A 17,031-nucleotide genomic window follows, 5' to 3' on the forward strand; every position below is an offset into this window, starting at 1 on the left:
AACGCGCCGGAGACCGGCGCTGAAGAGGACTTCGGCTGGCGGGGGTTGGGGACCCCCGCCAGCAAAGGTACCTGGCGGCGGCAGGGGAGGGTTGGCAGCAGCGGGAGGGGGGGGGGTCAAATGTGGCGGGGGAGGGTCGGCGGCAGCAGGGGGGCCAGGGCTAAATCTGCGGGGGCCCATGTCCCCGTGGCCCCACCTAGCTACGCCCCTGCTTCCCTCCCTGGTCTACTGGAAACTCTGGCTGGGATCTGTATTTTTTTTGTCACTGGTTCATCTTTTTTTGATATTCTCGTTGTTGTTTCCTTTAAATATGACAATGTTTGTTTTTTTTATATTGCAGCCTTATTGCTTGACTTGTCTATATGACTTACAAGGCTATTCGATTCCCCTATCAATATTCTGCTGTACTGTTCATTTTTTTAGGTTTCTAATAACAATAATAAATGATTTGAAATTTAAAAAAAAGAAAATTGTCCCAATAATTTATGGCAACCATTCACTGTGTTTTCTGTTGACGACCATTAAGTACTGTTATTCTTTCTTTATTAAATATGAAAATTACAATAAGGAATACCATTTAAATACCATTAAGCTCTTCAGCAATATGTCTCAAGAAGGCCTGCTGACGGGTTGGGAGAAAAAGGAATAATGGATATAAAAACAAATAAATAAAAAGCAAAATAGTTTATACAATGACAAATTAGTGGAAAGTCCTGAGTCACCAGCAGAGAAGAAAAATGAAGGGGAAAACATGTTTGCTTTGTACCAGGGCTGTCCCAAGAGCTGTGTGAATGGTGCAACCACAGAGGACACAAAAGAAACCGGGGCCCAAAAATCACATAAGTATTGCCACACTGGGACAGACCAAAGGTCCATCAAGCCCAGCATCCTGTTTCCAACAGTGGCCAATCCAGGTCACAAACACCTGGCAAGATCCCGAAAAAGTTCAATACATTTTATGCTGCTTATCCCAGAAATAAGCAGTGGATTTTCCCCAAGTCAATTTAATAATGGTCTATGGAGTTTTCCTTTAGGAAGCCGTCCAGACCTTTTTTTAAAACCCCGCTAAGCTAATCACCTTTACCACTTCCCAGCCATTGTCTCCTCTGCGAAGGCTACGGTGCACTGGGCAGGGCGGGAGGCTGTAGGGAGCATGTCGCACAAGGCACAATTCTGGCTTGGCACACTCTTGCCCTGTACCCTTAGGTTTCTTTTCCACAGCCTGGCCCACGTGATTTAACATGACTATATTTTGTGAACACATGCAACATGAGATTCAGGCTTTCTGAACAAATGGCGTTATTTATGCTATTCCCAAGAAGAACTGATAGGTAACAGGAGAGGACCTGATGAAAAGTCCCACTGCACACATCATAGTGATAGATCTTGATGATGCTGGAGTGGAATCTGTCTGCCGTGGACAGGGCGGAAACCTGAAGCTGTGTCCTCAGTGTAGAGGTATTGCTTGGCAGGGTGGTCTGAGTACGAAGGTAGCAATTCAGTTCCCAAGGAATATCTGAGCCCTTTGTATATCCCATTTTTATGGACACAAATGAAAGAAAATGATGCTTTTGTAAACTCATCTGATACTGGCTATAAAAAGTCATGTGACCTGTTAATTCAGACTTATATATTATTCCACTGTTTGTCTGTTCTAAATGAAAAGTTCATTTTGCAATATGCAAATATTGGCCTTGGTTTCTGTTTATTTGTCCTGTTTGTACATTATTTAGGTTTCTGTAATATACGGGGAATTAAACACAATAATAGGGAGTCTAGTTGCATCCTTAATAACGAGATGTCCTTTCTAGGCACATTCTCTGGGGAAGGTCAAAAACAGAACCGAGTGCGCTGTGACCCTACCTAACACTGCCCTCTGAAACATAAGATTCATCACTTGCCATGAAGGTCGGGAACAGCATGGGAAGGAAATCGAGTCTTGGAAAACACCCTTTGTATATCAGCTCTGGTTTCACCTCCAGACGCAGAGCAATAGGACTAGCAGAGTCCTGCAGGAAGCCGAGACAATATATTACAGCCACTAGTGACATCTACTGATCAGGCTTAGGGGGCACCAGCTTTCCAAAGGAGTCCCAGAGACCTGTCTGTAGTAACAGGACTCATATTGGGGCCGGAGCCAAAACAGCTTTCCAAAGGAGTCCCAGAGACATGTCTGTAGTAACAGGGCTCATGTTGAACCATAGGTGCCAACATTTCAAAATGATTGGGGGGGGGGGGGGGGTGCCAAACACAAACCCTGGACACAATGAAGGACTTTGCTCAGTATTGGGGGTGCTCAGCACCCACTGAGCTGGCTCATATGTGGATGAAGTGTGTAGGGGCTAAAGGGGATCAAGCATGTTAGAAATAAGGAAAACCCTCAGGACAAAATGAATAGTTTAGAAAAAGGACAGAACAGCCAAAAACTGGTTTTCCCATTTACTCCTGCTTCCTGGACCATGGTGCTGTATCTTCTTTAATGAAATAAGCAGTCTAATAAAGTCATTGCAGCATAGTAAGACAGTAAATGACACTAGGTAAAGACTAGTCTATCCATCCAGTCTGCTCAGTTGTCTATCACGTGACCTTTGACTTTATAGTTCTTAGCAGGAAGAGGAAGTCTATCATTTCCTTTGTGTATCTGAAAATAATGTTCTTCATAAACTGAGCAACAGCTTTCTTTTCCAACACGGTGGCTACTACATTAAGACAAGAGAAATGACTTATGCAGGGAAAGAGATTATATGCTACGCTTCCCATCACAAAGCAAAGGGTGAAACCTATCTGGTGTCACAAATTAGGTTTCACTTTTCTGCTTTTTTGTTTTGTTAATACTTTTTTAAGACTTGACGTTCTGCTGCCTTTGTCATGGCTGGAATCCATTTTTGGCTCTGCTAAGTTTATATTGTTTTAACTACTTATGTCCCTTTTAATTAGGGTGCGTGTGTGTGTGGTGGTGGTGGGGGGGGGGGGGGGGGGAAGAGACAGAGGTTGGGGAAAAGAGAAGGGGAGAGAAGGAAGGGGGAGGGAAAAGAGACCATCTGCTGGTTATTGTCTCAGATTTATGACCATTCCAGCTTCTCAGTGCTATAAGCAAATGTCTGAGCTGCTGGACACCTTCTTGCTGTGATGAGATAAACTACTGTTCTCCTTCCATAGGCCTTGGGTGATGCTTGAGACATAGGAGGATGAACTGAAGGCATCTGGAGAAATACTGAGAATGCAGCAGAGATAGAAGGCCAGAGAACAGGGATCTTTCCATGGCTTAATGGGCACAGAGCACATGCTCTTGCAGCGGGATTATCCTAATTAAACCCGTTAGTATGTTATTAACGCTGTCTTGCATCTAAAGATAGAATACTGTTAATAGTTCTTCAGGTGGAGCTGAGAAAGGCAGGAAGGTAATGTCCGTGCATGGAAGATATCATTGGCATCAAATACTCCCCTCCTCAATCAGTGCTTCTCCTGGAAAAAAAAAAGAGATGACATGATAGGCAGTCAACCAGTGCAACTGCAAATAGTGGGAAACATGCTTGATTTTAAATTACATATTACTAATAGTTATGCAAGCTCAATTTTCAATTCTATCAATACTCTGGGATGTATGCCATCTGGTCCTGGCGATTTGGTACTCTTCAGTTCGTCAAATTACCCCATTACATCTTCCAAGTTTACAGAGATTTAATTCAGTTTCTCTGACTCGTCAGCATTGAATACCATTTCTGGCACTGGTATCGCTCCCAAATTTTTCTCGGTGAAGACAGAAGCAAAGAATTTATTTAATCTCTCTGCTATGGCCTTGTCTTCCCTGAGTGCCCCTTTTACCCTTCAGTCATCTATGTTGGAATGTAATTGTATTTTACATGCATTGCCTGTCACCTATTATTTCTCTGTGATTACTCTGTGACCTCTGATGTGAATTACTTAGAGAGGTCACACTGCTATGCAACTTCCTGTGGGGGTTAGATGCAGCAGACACAGCACATGGAGCACATGGAGCTCATGATCTCTCCTAACCTGAGAGGATCTATGGTGGTGTGAGCATCCATTACCATCTAAGCACATGGAAGGAGCTGATAATACAAATGTATAGTAATATGTATATAAGCCTGTCTGATTATAATCTAACTACAAACTGTGAGTAAACAGATGTTTTGTTACTTCAACTTTAAAGTGACTCAGCAGTGAATTATTCAGGGGTGAATGAGAGAGAGATGAAGAAAGAAATTAACATTTCTAAAGCTGAAGCTGTGTGTACTAAAATCTGCTAATTATTTACTACAAATAATCCAACAAAAGGGTTATGGGCCCAGGGTCCAGGAATTGAAAAAGAAGAGAAATATTACCAGGCAGAAAAAAAGGCCACATTTTTCTCTTAAGTTTTAAAGGAAAGATTCAGTCTGTCTCTCTCTCCCCCCACACAGCAGACAGAAGGCTAAGAAAATGGCTGAGGGAAGAAATTCACCATTGTTCTATTCTCTCAAGGTGCCTAGATTAACTGAGTTTAATTATCAGCAGTGGGAATTAAGATTCATATGTTTCCTTCGAGCAAAAAGATTAGATATATGCTTAGACCAAGACAGAACAGCTGAAAATATGGCTGAATGGGACAATGCAAACTATTATGTGAAGTGCATGCTTTTGGAAGCTCTCTCAGAGAAACAAGCCATATTAATGGAGGGAAAAGATACACCAAAGGACATTTTATATAAACTGAGAACTATGTATGCAACTACATATGCAAAGCAGCAACCAATTTGGTTGGCAGAGTTGAATGAAACCAAATTAAGGGATAAAAGTAAATGTAATGATCACATTATGTATCTTATGTCTTCATTTCAAAAGCTAGAACTTTCTGGAATTCCCATGTGTGATGCATTGAAAAGAGCATTTCTTTTTACCTCACTATCAAAGAAGTTTGATGTTTTTAGGTCTGTAAATGAGGCCATTGAAGGGCAATCTTTTGAACAGGCAACATCAAAACTAAGGCAGGAATGCATAATAAATGATTCTGAGGAGATGTGTTCTCAAAGCAAGTCAGAGAGAAATGAAACAAATTTCTTGGCAAAGAACAGAGGAAGGCGGAGCTATGGGAAAACTCCACCCAAGGGCAAGCTGATTTGCTACTCATGTGGAAAGGAGGGACATGTATCTAAATGGTGTAAGGAAACACAAAACACTCCCTCTAGCTCACCTAAGCCAATGGAACTAAAGAATTTTCAAACCAGGAAATGTATGAAGGACAAAGATAAACACAAGGGCTTTCTAATGGCAGAAAAATCTTTGACTATGGTAAATAATAATTCAAATGAAAGTACTTGGATTTTGGATTCAGGGAGCACATGCCATTTAACCAATTGTAAGAATTTCTTTCAGGAAATGTGTCCAGAGGAAGGTATTCTTAAAACTGCAAACGCAGGGACTGCTAAGATCCAAGCAAAAGGTATTGGATTCTTAAAATGCAAAGTGTCTAATGAAGTTAAAGAAATTCCTGTAAGTGATGTCTTGTATATTCCCCAAGCAGTTTGCAATATGCTTAGTGTATCTACATTAGATAAGAAGGGATTTGTGATTCATTTTGAAAACAGTAAGTGCACAATCTCTAAAAATGATGAAGTGTATGCTGAAGCTTTTATGCATAATGATGTTTATAAGCTGAACATTTCAGGTGAAGCCTCACATATGGCGCAAGTAAGGAAGAATGATGGTAAATGTAGTCTGGAAATCTGGCACCGCCGCCTGGGACATCGTGATTCTAAGGTGATCCAGGATCTTTACAGTAAGCAACTGGCCACCGGCATTCAGATAAGTGCAGATGCTGGTAAAATGGAGAAATGCATAGACTGTGTTACTCAAAAAGGTGTAAGACCCTCATTTCCTGCATACACAGGAAATAGGAGTAATAAAGTACTGGACTTAATACACAGTGACTTATGTGGACCGTTTAATATCCCATCATTGGGAAATAACAGATTTGTGCTAATATTCTTGGATGATTTCTCTAGATATTGTGTGGCCTATTTGCTGAAAGAGAAAAGTCAAGTCACAGACATGCTGAAGAAATACGTAACCATGGTGAGCAATAAATTTGAAAGAAAACCAAAGGTTCTTCAGACCGACAATGGTGGTGAGTTCACTTCACAAAGCATGCGCACATTTCTAGAACAAGAAGGCATTCAGCATATCACAACAGTAGCTTATACACCAGAGCAAAATTCTGTTGCAGAGAGAAAATTTAGGTCACTTGTGGAAATGACCAGGTGTATGCTGTCAGATAGCAATCTCCCTAAAAGACTATGGGGGGAAGCCATTCTCACAGCAGTGTACCTACAAAACAGAATGCCAACTAAAGGCGCTGAGCGCACACCACATGAGACATGGCATGGTAGGAAGCCAAACCTGTCACACATAAGAACATTTGGAAGTACAGCATATGCTCATGTACCAAAGCAAAGAAGGCATAAGCTGGATTCCACAACAGAAAGGGGCATTTTAGTTGGCTATGCTCCAGGACACAAAGGATATAGAATTTTGAATCTGAAAACTGGCATTGTTGGCATAAGACATGTTACATATTTTGATGAAAACAAAAGGGTTGATAAAGGCTGGATTATCCCAGATGAGCCTTATCATCCAGAATATGAAACTAGAACCATAATAGACATGCCAGTGTATATAAATGCCATACCAAGGCAGATGTCTGAAAGCAACTCACCTGTATCTAACGAGGAACAGGCAGAGGAAGCAGACACAGAAAGGATCATTGAAGAAGACAGTACAGTTGGAGAAGGGGAATCAATTGGAGAAGAACTCTCAGATTTAGAGGATGCGGAAAGGTCAGACCAACCTGTTGTCAGACGCTCATCCAGGGAAAACAAAGGTGTTCCACCCCCAAGACTGTCTTACCTAACAAAGTCAGCAGAAGCTCAAGAGCCCTTAACATGGGATGAGATTGAGAAAATGCCAGCAGAAGAAGCTGCTGAATGGCATAAAGCTGCACAAGAAGAAATTGATGCATTGGATAAAAATAATACTTGGATTCTTACAAAATTACCTCCTGGCAAGAAAGCTATAGGATGCAAATGGGTATTCAAGTTAAAAAGGAATGCACAAGGAAAAGTGGAAAGGTATAAAGCCAGATTAGTCGCAAAGGGATATCTTCAAAAATATGGAGAAGATTTTGATGAAGTGTTTGCACCTGTAGTGAAACACACGACAATCAGAACACTTCTGAGCATTGCAGTCTCAAAAGGCATGCAAGTCAACCACATTGATGTGAAAACAGCATTTCTTCACGGAGATATAACTGAAGACTTGTACATGGAACAACCAACAGGTTTCATAAATACAAAACAAAGACAGCTAGTGTGTAAATTAAACAAAGGTCTTTATGGATTAAAGCAAAGTGCAAAATGTTGGAATGATAAATTGCATGAAATATTGACAAATTTAGGATTTAAGCAAGGTGAAGCAGATAAATGCTTGTACACTAGGTGCACAAATGGACAATATGCATACATTTTAGCTTTTGTTGATGATCTGCTCATTGCAAGCAAAAGTGAGCAAGAGTACAAGGACATTGTAAAGTGTTTAAACCTCAATGTTGAGATAAAAGAACTGGGTAATGTGTCATACTATCTTGGTATAGAAATTGAGAAACAAAATGATGGTTCTTATCTTCTAAGCCAGAAGCAGAAAATAAATGAGCTTATTGAAAGTTTAGGTATGCAAGATGCCCAAGTTGTAAGCACTCCCATGATCACTGATTTTCTGAAGGATGAAACAGTAAGAGAACCTTTACCAGATAACATCCAATATAGATCAGCCATAGGTAAGCTTTTATATCTAGCTACCACATACAGGGCTGATATAGCAAATGCAGTAGGAATTTTGAGCAGAAGGGTCAGCTCACCTACCAAATCAGATTGGACTGCAGTTAAAAGGATGGTAAGGTATTTAAAGGGTACCATTGATTGTAAATTAAAGATTTCAGCCAATAGTAATCCAAAACTAATATGTTACTGTGATTCAGATTGGGCAGGGGATCATTCTGATTATAAATCCACAAGTGGATATGTGTTTATGTATGGAAATGTACAAATTTCATGGGCCAGTCATAAACAAAGTATTGTGAGTTTGTCTTCTACAGAAGCTGAATACGTGGCCGTATCGGAAGCGTGCAGAGAACTGATGTGGATTGAAAAACTTTTGCTGGATTTCGGAATAGCTGAAAAGAGACCAATCCAGATAATGGAAGATAATCAGAGCTGCATCCGACTGTCACAGAATGACAAGGTTCAGTCACGCACCAAGCACATCGCAACGAAATACCATAACGTGCGAGAGTTGGCGAAAGAAGGGGTCATCAGTCTACACTATTGTCACACCAGTGAGATGACAGCTGACATCATGACCAAACCGTTACCCAGAGAACATTTTGTGAATCTGCGTATAAAGCTTGGACTTTGTATGAATAAATAATTGCATGACAGTTATGCATGAGAAGGGGTTTGTTGGAATGTAATTGTATTTTACATGCATTGCCTGTCACCTATTATTTCTCTGTGATTACTCTGTGACCTCTGATGTGAATTACTTAGAGAGGTCACACTGCTATGCAACTTCCTGTGGGGGTTAGATGCAGCAGACACAGCACATGGAGCACATGGAGCTCATGATCTCTCCTAACCTGAGAGGATCTATGGTGGTGTGAGCATCCATTACCATCTAAGCACATGGAAGGAGCTGATAATACAAATGTATAGTAATATGTATATATAAGCCTGTCTGATTATAATCTAACTACAAACTGTGAGTAAACAGATGTTTTGTTACTTCAACTTTAAAGTGACTCAGCAGTGAATTATTCAGGGGTGAATGAGAGAGAGATGAAGAAAGAAATTAACATTTCTAAAGCTGAAGCTGTGTGTACTAAAATCTGCTAATTATTTACTACAAATAATCCAACAATCTAGTGGTCCAACCTATTCTTTTGTCGGCTTCTTGCTTCTCCTACTCCCCTCATCCCTGCATTTCTACATTCTTATTTCTTTTATTACTCCGATAATACTCAACTTATTTCTCTCCACCGATACTTTGTAATCCCAATTACTATGTAAGCCGCATTGAACCTGCTTTGAGTGGGAAAGCGCGGGGTACAAATGTAATAAATAAATAAATAAATAAACATACATATGTGTATGTTTAGTTGTGTTTAACATAGTAACATAGTAACATGGTAGATGACGCCATTATATCGCCATTCACAATAAGTAGCAAAATGGTTTAGCAAAGTAATAAAAAAAAGTGAGGAAACAGAACCCTGTCATATTAACAGGAAAGTAGAAGGTAGGTGGTAGAAGAAATACATGAGGAAGTGGACTAAGCAATCCATACAGAACCAACAGGACAGGCCAGCAGTGTAGTGAGAATGTTTTGAAGGACCATAGTTTCATGTTGATCAAAAAGTTACTGTGACTCCTCCTTGCTATATCTGAAGTGTTACCGGGCATATGCAGCACTGTCCAGACACTTATAAGAGAGACAGACCCTGCTCTATAGAGCTTACAATCTAGCCGTGACAAACAAGACATTCTGAGAGAAGGTATAATACAGACACGGTTAAGATGGAAAAGTGAGTCTGTAGCTTGGATTTGAGTACCACTAGACTGAGGAGTCTGCTCCAGGCAAACAGTTTAAATAGCAGTGGTGGGAGTTCAAAATAGGGCCTCTGAGAAGGGGGGGGGGGGGGGGAATTCCCTGGGCGCTGGCCTCTAAGGGGGGCTGGGCTCCAGGGTCTGTCTCTCTCCTGCTCCTGTTGGGACCCAGGTGATTGCGTTAATGCAATAACCCAGTCCCTGCACACAGGAGCAGGAGAGAGACAGACCCCTTGGAGCTGGGTAGGAGCAGATGCACTAATACAGGAATGGCAGGGGTGATAGTGGCCTGAGCGAGCAAGGGGCAGTGGCTGAATCCCGAGGGGGGGGGGGGGTGGCGGCTGTGGCAGACCTGCCTCGGACCCGGCTCTGTCTCTCAGTGGCCCTGGGTAGAAATGGAGGAAAAAGTCTTAAATAAGAGCAACTTGCCAGCAGAGGCGTATCTGGCCTCCGGCCGCAGGGGGGGGGCAGAGCCAGAGGGAGGGGGCACATTTTAGCCCCCCCCCCGCCGCCACTAACCCCCCCGCTGCCATTACCGGACCCCCCACCGCCACCAGCGACTCCATCCCCCCTCCCGCCACCAGCCCTCCCTCGCTGCCGTTTCTTACTTTTGCGCTGAGGTCCACTTCCTCCTGCGCCTTTAAAAATATTTCTACAGCTGGCGGGGGACCCCAACCCCCGCCAGCCAACCTGAGGTGACGTCTTTCAAGTTCTTCATCCGCCGTGGCCGACGTGCTGGAGTTGAGCAGCTGAATCCAGTTCGGAGTCTGACGTCGCAGTGCGAAGAACTTGAAAGACGTCACCTCGGGTTGGCTGGCGGGGGTTGGGGTCCCCCGCCAGCTGAAGAAATATTTTTAAAGGCGCAGGAGGAAGCGGACCTCGGCGCAAAAGTAAGAAACGGCAGCGGGGAGGGGGGGGGCTGGCGGCGGGAGGGGGGCCAGGGCGAAATCTGCGGGGGCCCAGGCCCCTGTGGCCCCATGCAGATACGCCCCTGCTTGCCAGATAGTCTGGAGCATCTCTAGTAAAGACACTAATAGCTGAGGTACAGAATAGTAGAGGTGAAGGGGTGAAATATAATACAAGTGACATATCTCACCTCTTGTTTGTGGGGTTTATCCTGTTGATGGATTCCATTGGCAGGACCAGAATTTGCCGCTGTCTGTAACACAAAATGTGAGTACCTAAAGCACTTTTGAAAACTGACAAAAAAAAATTTGCTACAAGCTGTCTAATATATATACCAGTAAACATATAACCATGCTGTATATATATATTAGGGGTGGGCACAGTGCCGTAGCGAGGGCTAATGGCACCCGGGGCGGGTCACCGCTGCGCACCCCCCCGGGTGCATCACGGTGCAACCCCCCCTCCCAGACCGCATTCTTACCTGCGGGAGGGCCGATCCGCCCCAAGTGCACGTCACTCGGAGATGCATCGGCCCCGTTGGTTCCCTGCTCTCTCTGCCCCGGAACAGGAAGTAACCTGTTCTGGGGCAGAGAGAGCAGGGAGCCAGCGGGGCCGGCACCCCCCCCCCCCCCCGAGTGCGTGCACCCGGGGCGGACCGCCCCTCCCGCCCCCCCTTCCTACGCCACTGGGTGGGCAACCTTGGTGCTCGATGGTTGCAACCCAGTTGGGTTTTCAGGATGTCCCCAATGAATATGCATGAGATCTACTGCAAATAAATTTCATGCATCTCATTGAGGACATCCTGAAAACTCAACTGGGTTACGGTCTTCGAGGACTGAGGTTGCCCACCCCTGATATATTCAGTCACTCTTCATGTCCACTCCTTGTGATGGCCCTGGTGGAAGTAGGAGTGAATTGCTTTGTGATTTTCTCACAGTTCTGTGAGACCAAATTGTGCTTTCTCAGGAGAACTCATAGCTTTCATTGGTTTTTCGGTCTAATGACTTTGCTCTAAGGCATTACGAAGGACAGATGAGGGGTCAACAATGAGTAATACTGCTGGTCTGATTCTGGAACCCAAATTAACTGCAATTCTCATTCCCTTTGTTTATTTATTTAATAGGATTTCTTTACCGCCTTTTTGAAGGAATTCACTCAAGGCGGTGTACAGTAAGAATAGATCAAACATGAGCAATAGGCAATTACAGCAGTAAAAATATTCAAATAACAATACAAAGTATGGTATAGTATACTACTTACAATGCCAACATAATACGTAATAAAACATTTTAATAGACAGCCTAGGGTATAAACAAAGATGGAACATATAGATAGGTAAGAGAGTAAGAGGAGTTAGAAAATGTGGTCAGAGAAATGGTTAAATATGATCTCAGCTAGGGTAGGAGTAGATAAACATGTCCTGCTTCACTTTGTGTAGTTCTTTTCCTAATTCAAGTTTTAGTTTAATCAATACATTCTAATCTAACAACACACTAAAGTTGGGCCATTGTTAGTGTGTATTGGATTCAATACCATACCTTAAAAACATTTTGTGCGTTCTAAATTGATTAAACATGGGTTAACCTAAAAATTAATGAACGGATGTAGGGGCAGCAGTGGCAGCCCTGCCGCGGGCCTGGCTCAGTCTCTCAGCGGCCTTGATTCATTTCCTTCCCTAATTCTGAAACAAGTATGCAGGGGCGTAGCCAGACAACAGATTTTGGGCCTAGGCAAGAAGTGGGTGGGCACCAAGTGTTCTTCCCCCCCCCCCCCCCCCCAACCACCACCAAAAAATATCTCAGCTGGTGGGAAAACACTTCTTTCCACCTTGGCAGTCCACAGCAAGCATGTGCTGAAAAAATGAGCATGTACCTGGCTGAGCTTGGGATCCCCACCAGCTACCGCTAAACGTGTGCTACTGTTGGGTGGGCCCGAGCCCTAAATGGGTGGGCCCTGGCCCACCCAGGCCCACCTGTGGCTGCACCACTGCAAATACGTCTTAAGCAGATGTCTAAAATGCACATAGCTTGATGCCTGGACTATCAAAGAGGAGACATCTTTGCCTAATTTAGCAGCCTGACAAGAAAGCAGAGAATCTATACGCTTCTTTCGTATTTTACCCTTCATAGATGGAAAGGAAAAAAGTTTGAGCAACTGAGAAACTCAAATTGTCTTAGATAAAGTAAAGCATCTTAGCAGATAATAAGGAGCTAGACCATAGCAAACTTTATACATTAAACATGAAAGTTTAAATAGAAGCCTTGCAATCACTGGCAACCAGTGAACTTTGGAATAATAGGCAGACAAGTGATCACAACATTTTAAGGAAAAAAAGCAGTCTTAATGCAGTATTCTGAATTGTTTGTAATTTTTGCAACAATGCTTGGGAACAATTTGAGGGATCCTTGTATGAAGCTGTAGCAAAAAGGGGCTTGCAATGGCGTCGGCACATGTTTTTGCTGTGCGCCAATGCCCGCTTTTATCGTAGCGGGTAAAAGGCAGGTCTTTGTTTTTATTAATGAAATGGCCATGCGGCAAGTGAAGCATTTGTCACGTAGCTATTTTGGGGGGGGGGGGGGGGGAGCACTTATCACCACCCATTGAGGTGGAGGTAGGGGCTCCTGCGTTAACCCAGCGGTAACCGGGCAGTGTACGGTACTTCCCGAATAATACTGGGTACACACTGGAGCTACAAAAATTGAAATATTTTTACAGCGCTGGAAATGGTAAGTGCTGGGGGAGGGAACTACCGCTGGGCTGCTGCAGTAGCCCGGCAGTACTTCCGTTTTACTGAGCGATAGATAAGCTGGCGTTGGGCTTACTGCCGCTTCGTAAAATGGCCCCTGCTTTGCTTTTCAGGGAGAAAGAATCTGTAGCAGGGGAGTAGCCAGACTTCGGTGGGAGGGAGGTCCAGAGCCTGAGGTGAGGGGGCATATTTTAGCCCCCCCCCCCCCGGTGCCGCCAACCCCTCCTCCACCATTTTTAACCCCCCTGCCATTTTTGACCTCCCCGCCGCCGCCACCACCACCACCTTTGACCCCCCCCCCCAGCGCCAACCCTTTTGACCCCCTCTTCCCACTGCCGTCGGGTACCTTTGCTGGCGGGGGTCCCAACCCCCGCCAGCCAAAGTCCTCTTCTCCGGTGCGGCCACTTTGCTGATCCGCAAGGGCAGGCTTCTGTTTCTGTGAGTCTGACGTCCTGCACTTTAGACTCACAGAAACAGAAGCCTGCGTGGCCGCGTTGCTGATCTGCAAGGACCCCCGCCAGCGATGGTGGCGGCGGGGGGGGGGGGGGGGCGGGCAGGTCCAAATCTACAGGGGCCCATGCCCCTATGGCCCCACGTAGCTACGCCCCTGATCTGTAGCAAAAGTATTTGCCATTCACTTTGAGTTCTTGCTTCCTTAAGCAACTTTCAAAGGGAGCATATGTTCCTACTTTCCCTTCGAGACCTGGTGCAAAATTTGTGGGGAAAAGCACTCATGGGTATTGTACCTACCTGCACAGTTTTGAAAGTTGCCCCTTTAGCACCCATACAGGGAATTTAGAAAGCACCATCTTTCAGCAATCAAAATATCTCCTTGATTCAGGAGCGGTTTTACTAAGCTATGGTAAAGAGTGGCCTGCGCAAGTTTGGACATGTGAAATTGGCATGCACTGGGCCATTTTTTACCACGGCGGGTAAAAAGGTCTTTTTTTAAATGGGGCAGTAAATAGCGTGCGCTAATATTAAAAGTAGCACACGGCTATTTACTGCCTGAGCCCTTACCGCCAATTTGCTTGGCATTAAGGGCTCATAAGCTACTCGTGCGGTGGTAATCAGTCAGCGTGCGGCAATGTGGCCACGCTGCCGATTACCACCGGGAATGACCCACCTGTGGTAGAAAATAGAAACTGATTTTTTTACCACAGGAAACAGTGTGCACCAACTTCGGAATTACCGCTGGGCACCCACACTACCCTGGGCTGTAGTGTTAATTTAGCATGCGCTACCCACACGTTTAGTAAAAGGGTCTCTCAGAGCCCTATAATACAATTTATTTAAGCTGTGAAGTGAAATGAAAGGAAGGGACTCCTGGATCGATTGGCACCACTAGATGGCAGACACTCAATAGAGTTTGTTTCATAAAATGTACCAACCTTAAAGATCAGGCTGCAAATGAGATCTTTCAGTTGACTAGCTTGTAGGGCTGGTCAGGGCAGGGCAGGGCAGGGCAGGGCATAATAAGCTATGGATGATTTTGTGTGAATTTGCAAGGGAAGCACTAATTGGACCCAGGGCCGCCGAGAGACTGAGCTGGGCTGGGCCCGGGGCAAGGCTGCCCCCGGGGCCCCGCCCCCTGAGGTCGCCGCCGCTGCTCCCCCCTCCACCCCCCGAGGTCGCCACTGCCGCCGCTCCCCACTCCCCCTTCTGTCCGCCACCGGGCCTGCCCCCTGCATTGAAATCACAGCTCCTCTCCCTCCTTGTGTCCCGCCCTCACGGAAGTTACGTCAGATGAGGGCGGGACACAGGGAGGGAAGGAGGCACGAAGGGAGGCGATCTGCTTCCCTGCTGCCTGCAGTGCTTTCACACGGAGGTGAGAGGTGCTGTGATTTCAATGCAGGGGGCCTGGGACTGTGGCGCCTGGCCCGTGGACTTTTTTCCCCCCTTGCCCCCCCCCCCCTCGGCGGCTATGATTGGACTGAAATTGTCTTAGAAATTGTCACAAGATTTAGTGAAAGGATTTGGTGGGAGAGGGCTAGTTGCACTCAGTTGCCTTGCTGCTATTTCATTTCTTCATGTATAATATTTGGTGTCATATATTAACCCTATGTAGGTACTAATCCAAGGACAGTATTTTCATAAGGCAGTGGATTCACTTCCCTACTCGAGGGCTGTCAACAGGCTAGTGGTTTTTCAGGATATCCCTAATGAATATGTATTAAATAGATTTCTATATAGGACTAAAATCTATAAATGGTGCTTAAAAGATCAGTGCTGAAAAAAATAGTGCTTAGCACTATTCTACAAATGGCGCTTAAAGTTAGGCACTGTTTATAGAACTGCGACTACATTTAGGCGCAGCCATTTACACCAATGAAACCTTGGTGTAAATCCCTGTGCCTCAATTATTTATTTGGATTTTGCTCACACCTTTTTCAGTAGTAGCTCAAGATGAGTTACATTCAGGGTAGTTGCCCTCCACGGTAGCTCCCTGTCCCTGGAGGGCTCACAATCTAAGTTTGTACCTGAGGCAATGTAGGGTTAATTGACTTGGCCAAGGTAACAAGGAGCAGCAGTGGGATTTGAACGGACCACCTCTGGATTGCAAGACAGGTGCTCTAACCACGAGGCCACTCCTCAATACCTGCATAAATTAGGCATGGATTCCCTTTATTCTATAACAACGTGCATAAATTAAAGGAACGCCCCCTGAGTTTGCCCATGATCCACCCATGGCTGCGTCCCCTTTTTTGCACCCGTTTGTAAAATTTACGCACAGATCCTGCATCTAAATTTATGCACGTAAATTGTGTAATTAAATTCAATTAGCACCGATAAGTGTTTGTTAAAATCTCAATTATTGGTGCTAATCGGCTCAGTCAATTAAATTATTCGCACAATTTGGCCACATGCGTAATTTTTAGCAACTTTTATATAATTTGGGAGATAATTGGGGAGATAGACTGCCTGCATATTTATTAGGGGTATCCTGAAAACCAAACCTGACTGATACTCCAGGCAAGGTAACTTTTGATACCCTCTTTGCTTCAGACTCGTAGACTCATAGCTTGCATCAGAAGAATACCTTGGTGCCCCTCTTTGCTGCCTGGTCAGTTGCCCTTCTTTCACCCTTTAAATTTCTTAATGACTGGTTGCAGTCATTAGGGGGAGGGGGGAAAGGGAATGGGACTGATATACCACCAACTTTATGTGGTTTTTGCAACTACATTCAAAGCAGTTTACATAGTATATACAGGTACTTATTTGTACCTGGGGCAACGGAGGGTTAAGTGACTTGCCCAGAGTCACAAGGAGCTGCAGTGGGAATTGAACCCAGTTCCCCAGAATCAAAGTCCAGTGCGTGCACTAACCACTAGGCTACTTCTCCACCAGGACTAGATCATGGTTTTATGAGACCAACCTGTGCTTTCTCAGAACTTCTCATAGCTTCCATTAGTTTTTCCGTCTGCTGACTCTGTTCCAGGGCATTACGAAGGACATCTTCTGTGGTGACCAGTCGGTGCTGCAGTCTCAGAACTTCTGTCTCGGATGAGGGGTCAATCAACGAGTAACGTCGCTGGTCCAATTCTGATTTCTCTTTATCCTGAAGAATGGGAAATAAATTTGTCGTGACAGCTTGTCATGGAGACGAGAAGCTAACAGTCAGAGGTACCAGAGATAAGTACATTTAATAGTGGTTTATGGACTTGTCCTTTAGGAAACCGTCTAACCCCTTTTTAAACTCTGCTAAGCTAACCACCTTCACCA

At 44.5% G+C, this 17,031-nt stretch overlaps 1 protein-coding gene across 1 annotated transcript in view; it reads right to left on the minus strand.

Annotated features, from left to right (window-relative positions):
* Nucleotides 1–2,255: 2,255 nt before the first annotated feature.
* Nucleotides 2,256–17,031, minus strand: part of CLIP2 (CAP-Gly domain containing linker protein 2) — a 198,584-nt gene continuing 183,808 nt past the window's right edge. Inside the window, 3 exon segments of the mRNA XM_030185837.1 lie at nucleotides 2,256–3,465; nucleotides 10,753–10,815; nucleotides 16,685–16,867. Coding sequence (XP_030041697.1) covers nucleotides 3,454–3,465; nucleotides 10,753–10,815; nucleotides 16,685–16,867 — 258 coding nt within the window. The 3' untranslated portion in view covers nucleotides 2,256–3,453.

This window comes from Microcaecilia unicolor, chromosome 13 (genome assembly GCF_901765095.1).
Source record: "Microcaecilia unicolor chromosome 13, aMicUni1.1, whole genome shotgun sequence".
Taxonomy (NCBI): domain Eukaryota; kingdom Metazoa; phylum Chordata; class Amphibia; order Gymnophiona; family Siphonopidae; genus Microcaecilia; species Microcaecilia unicolor.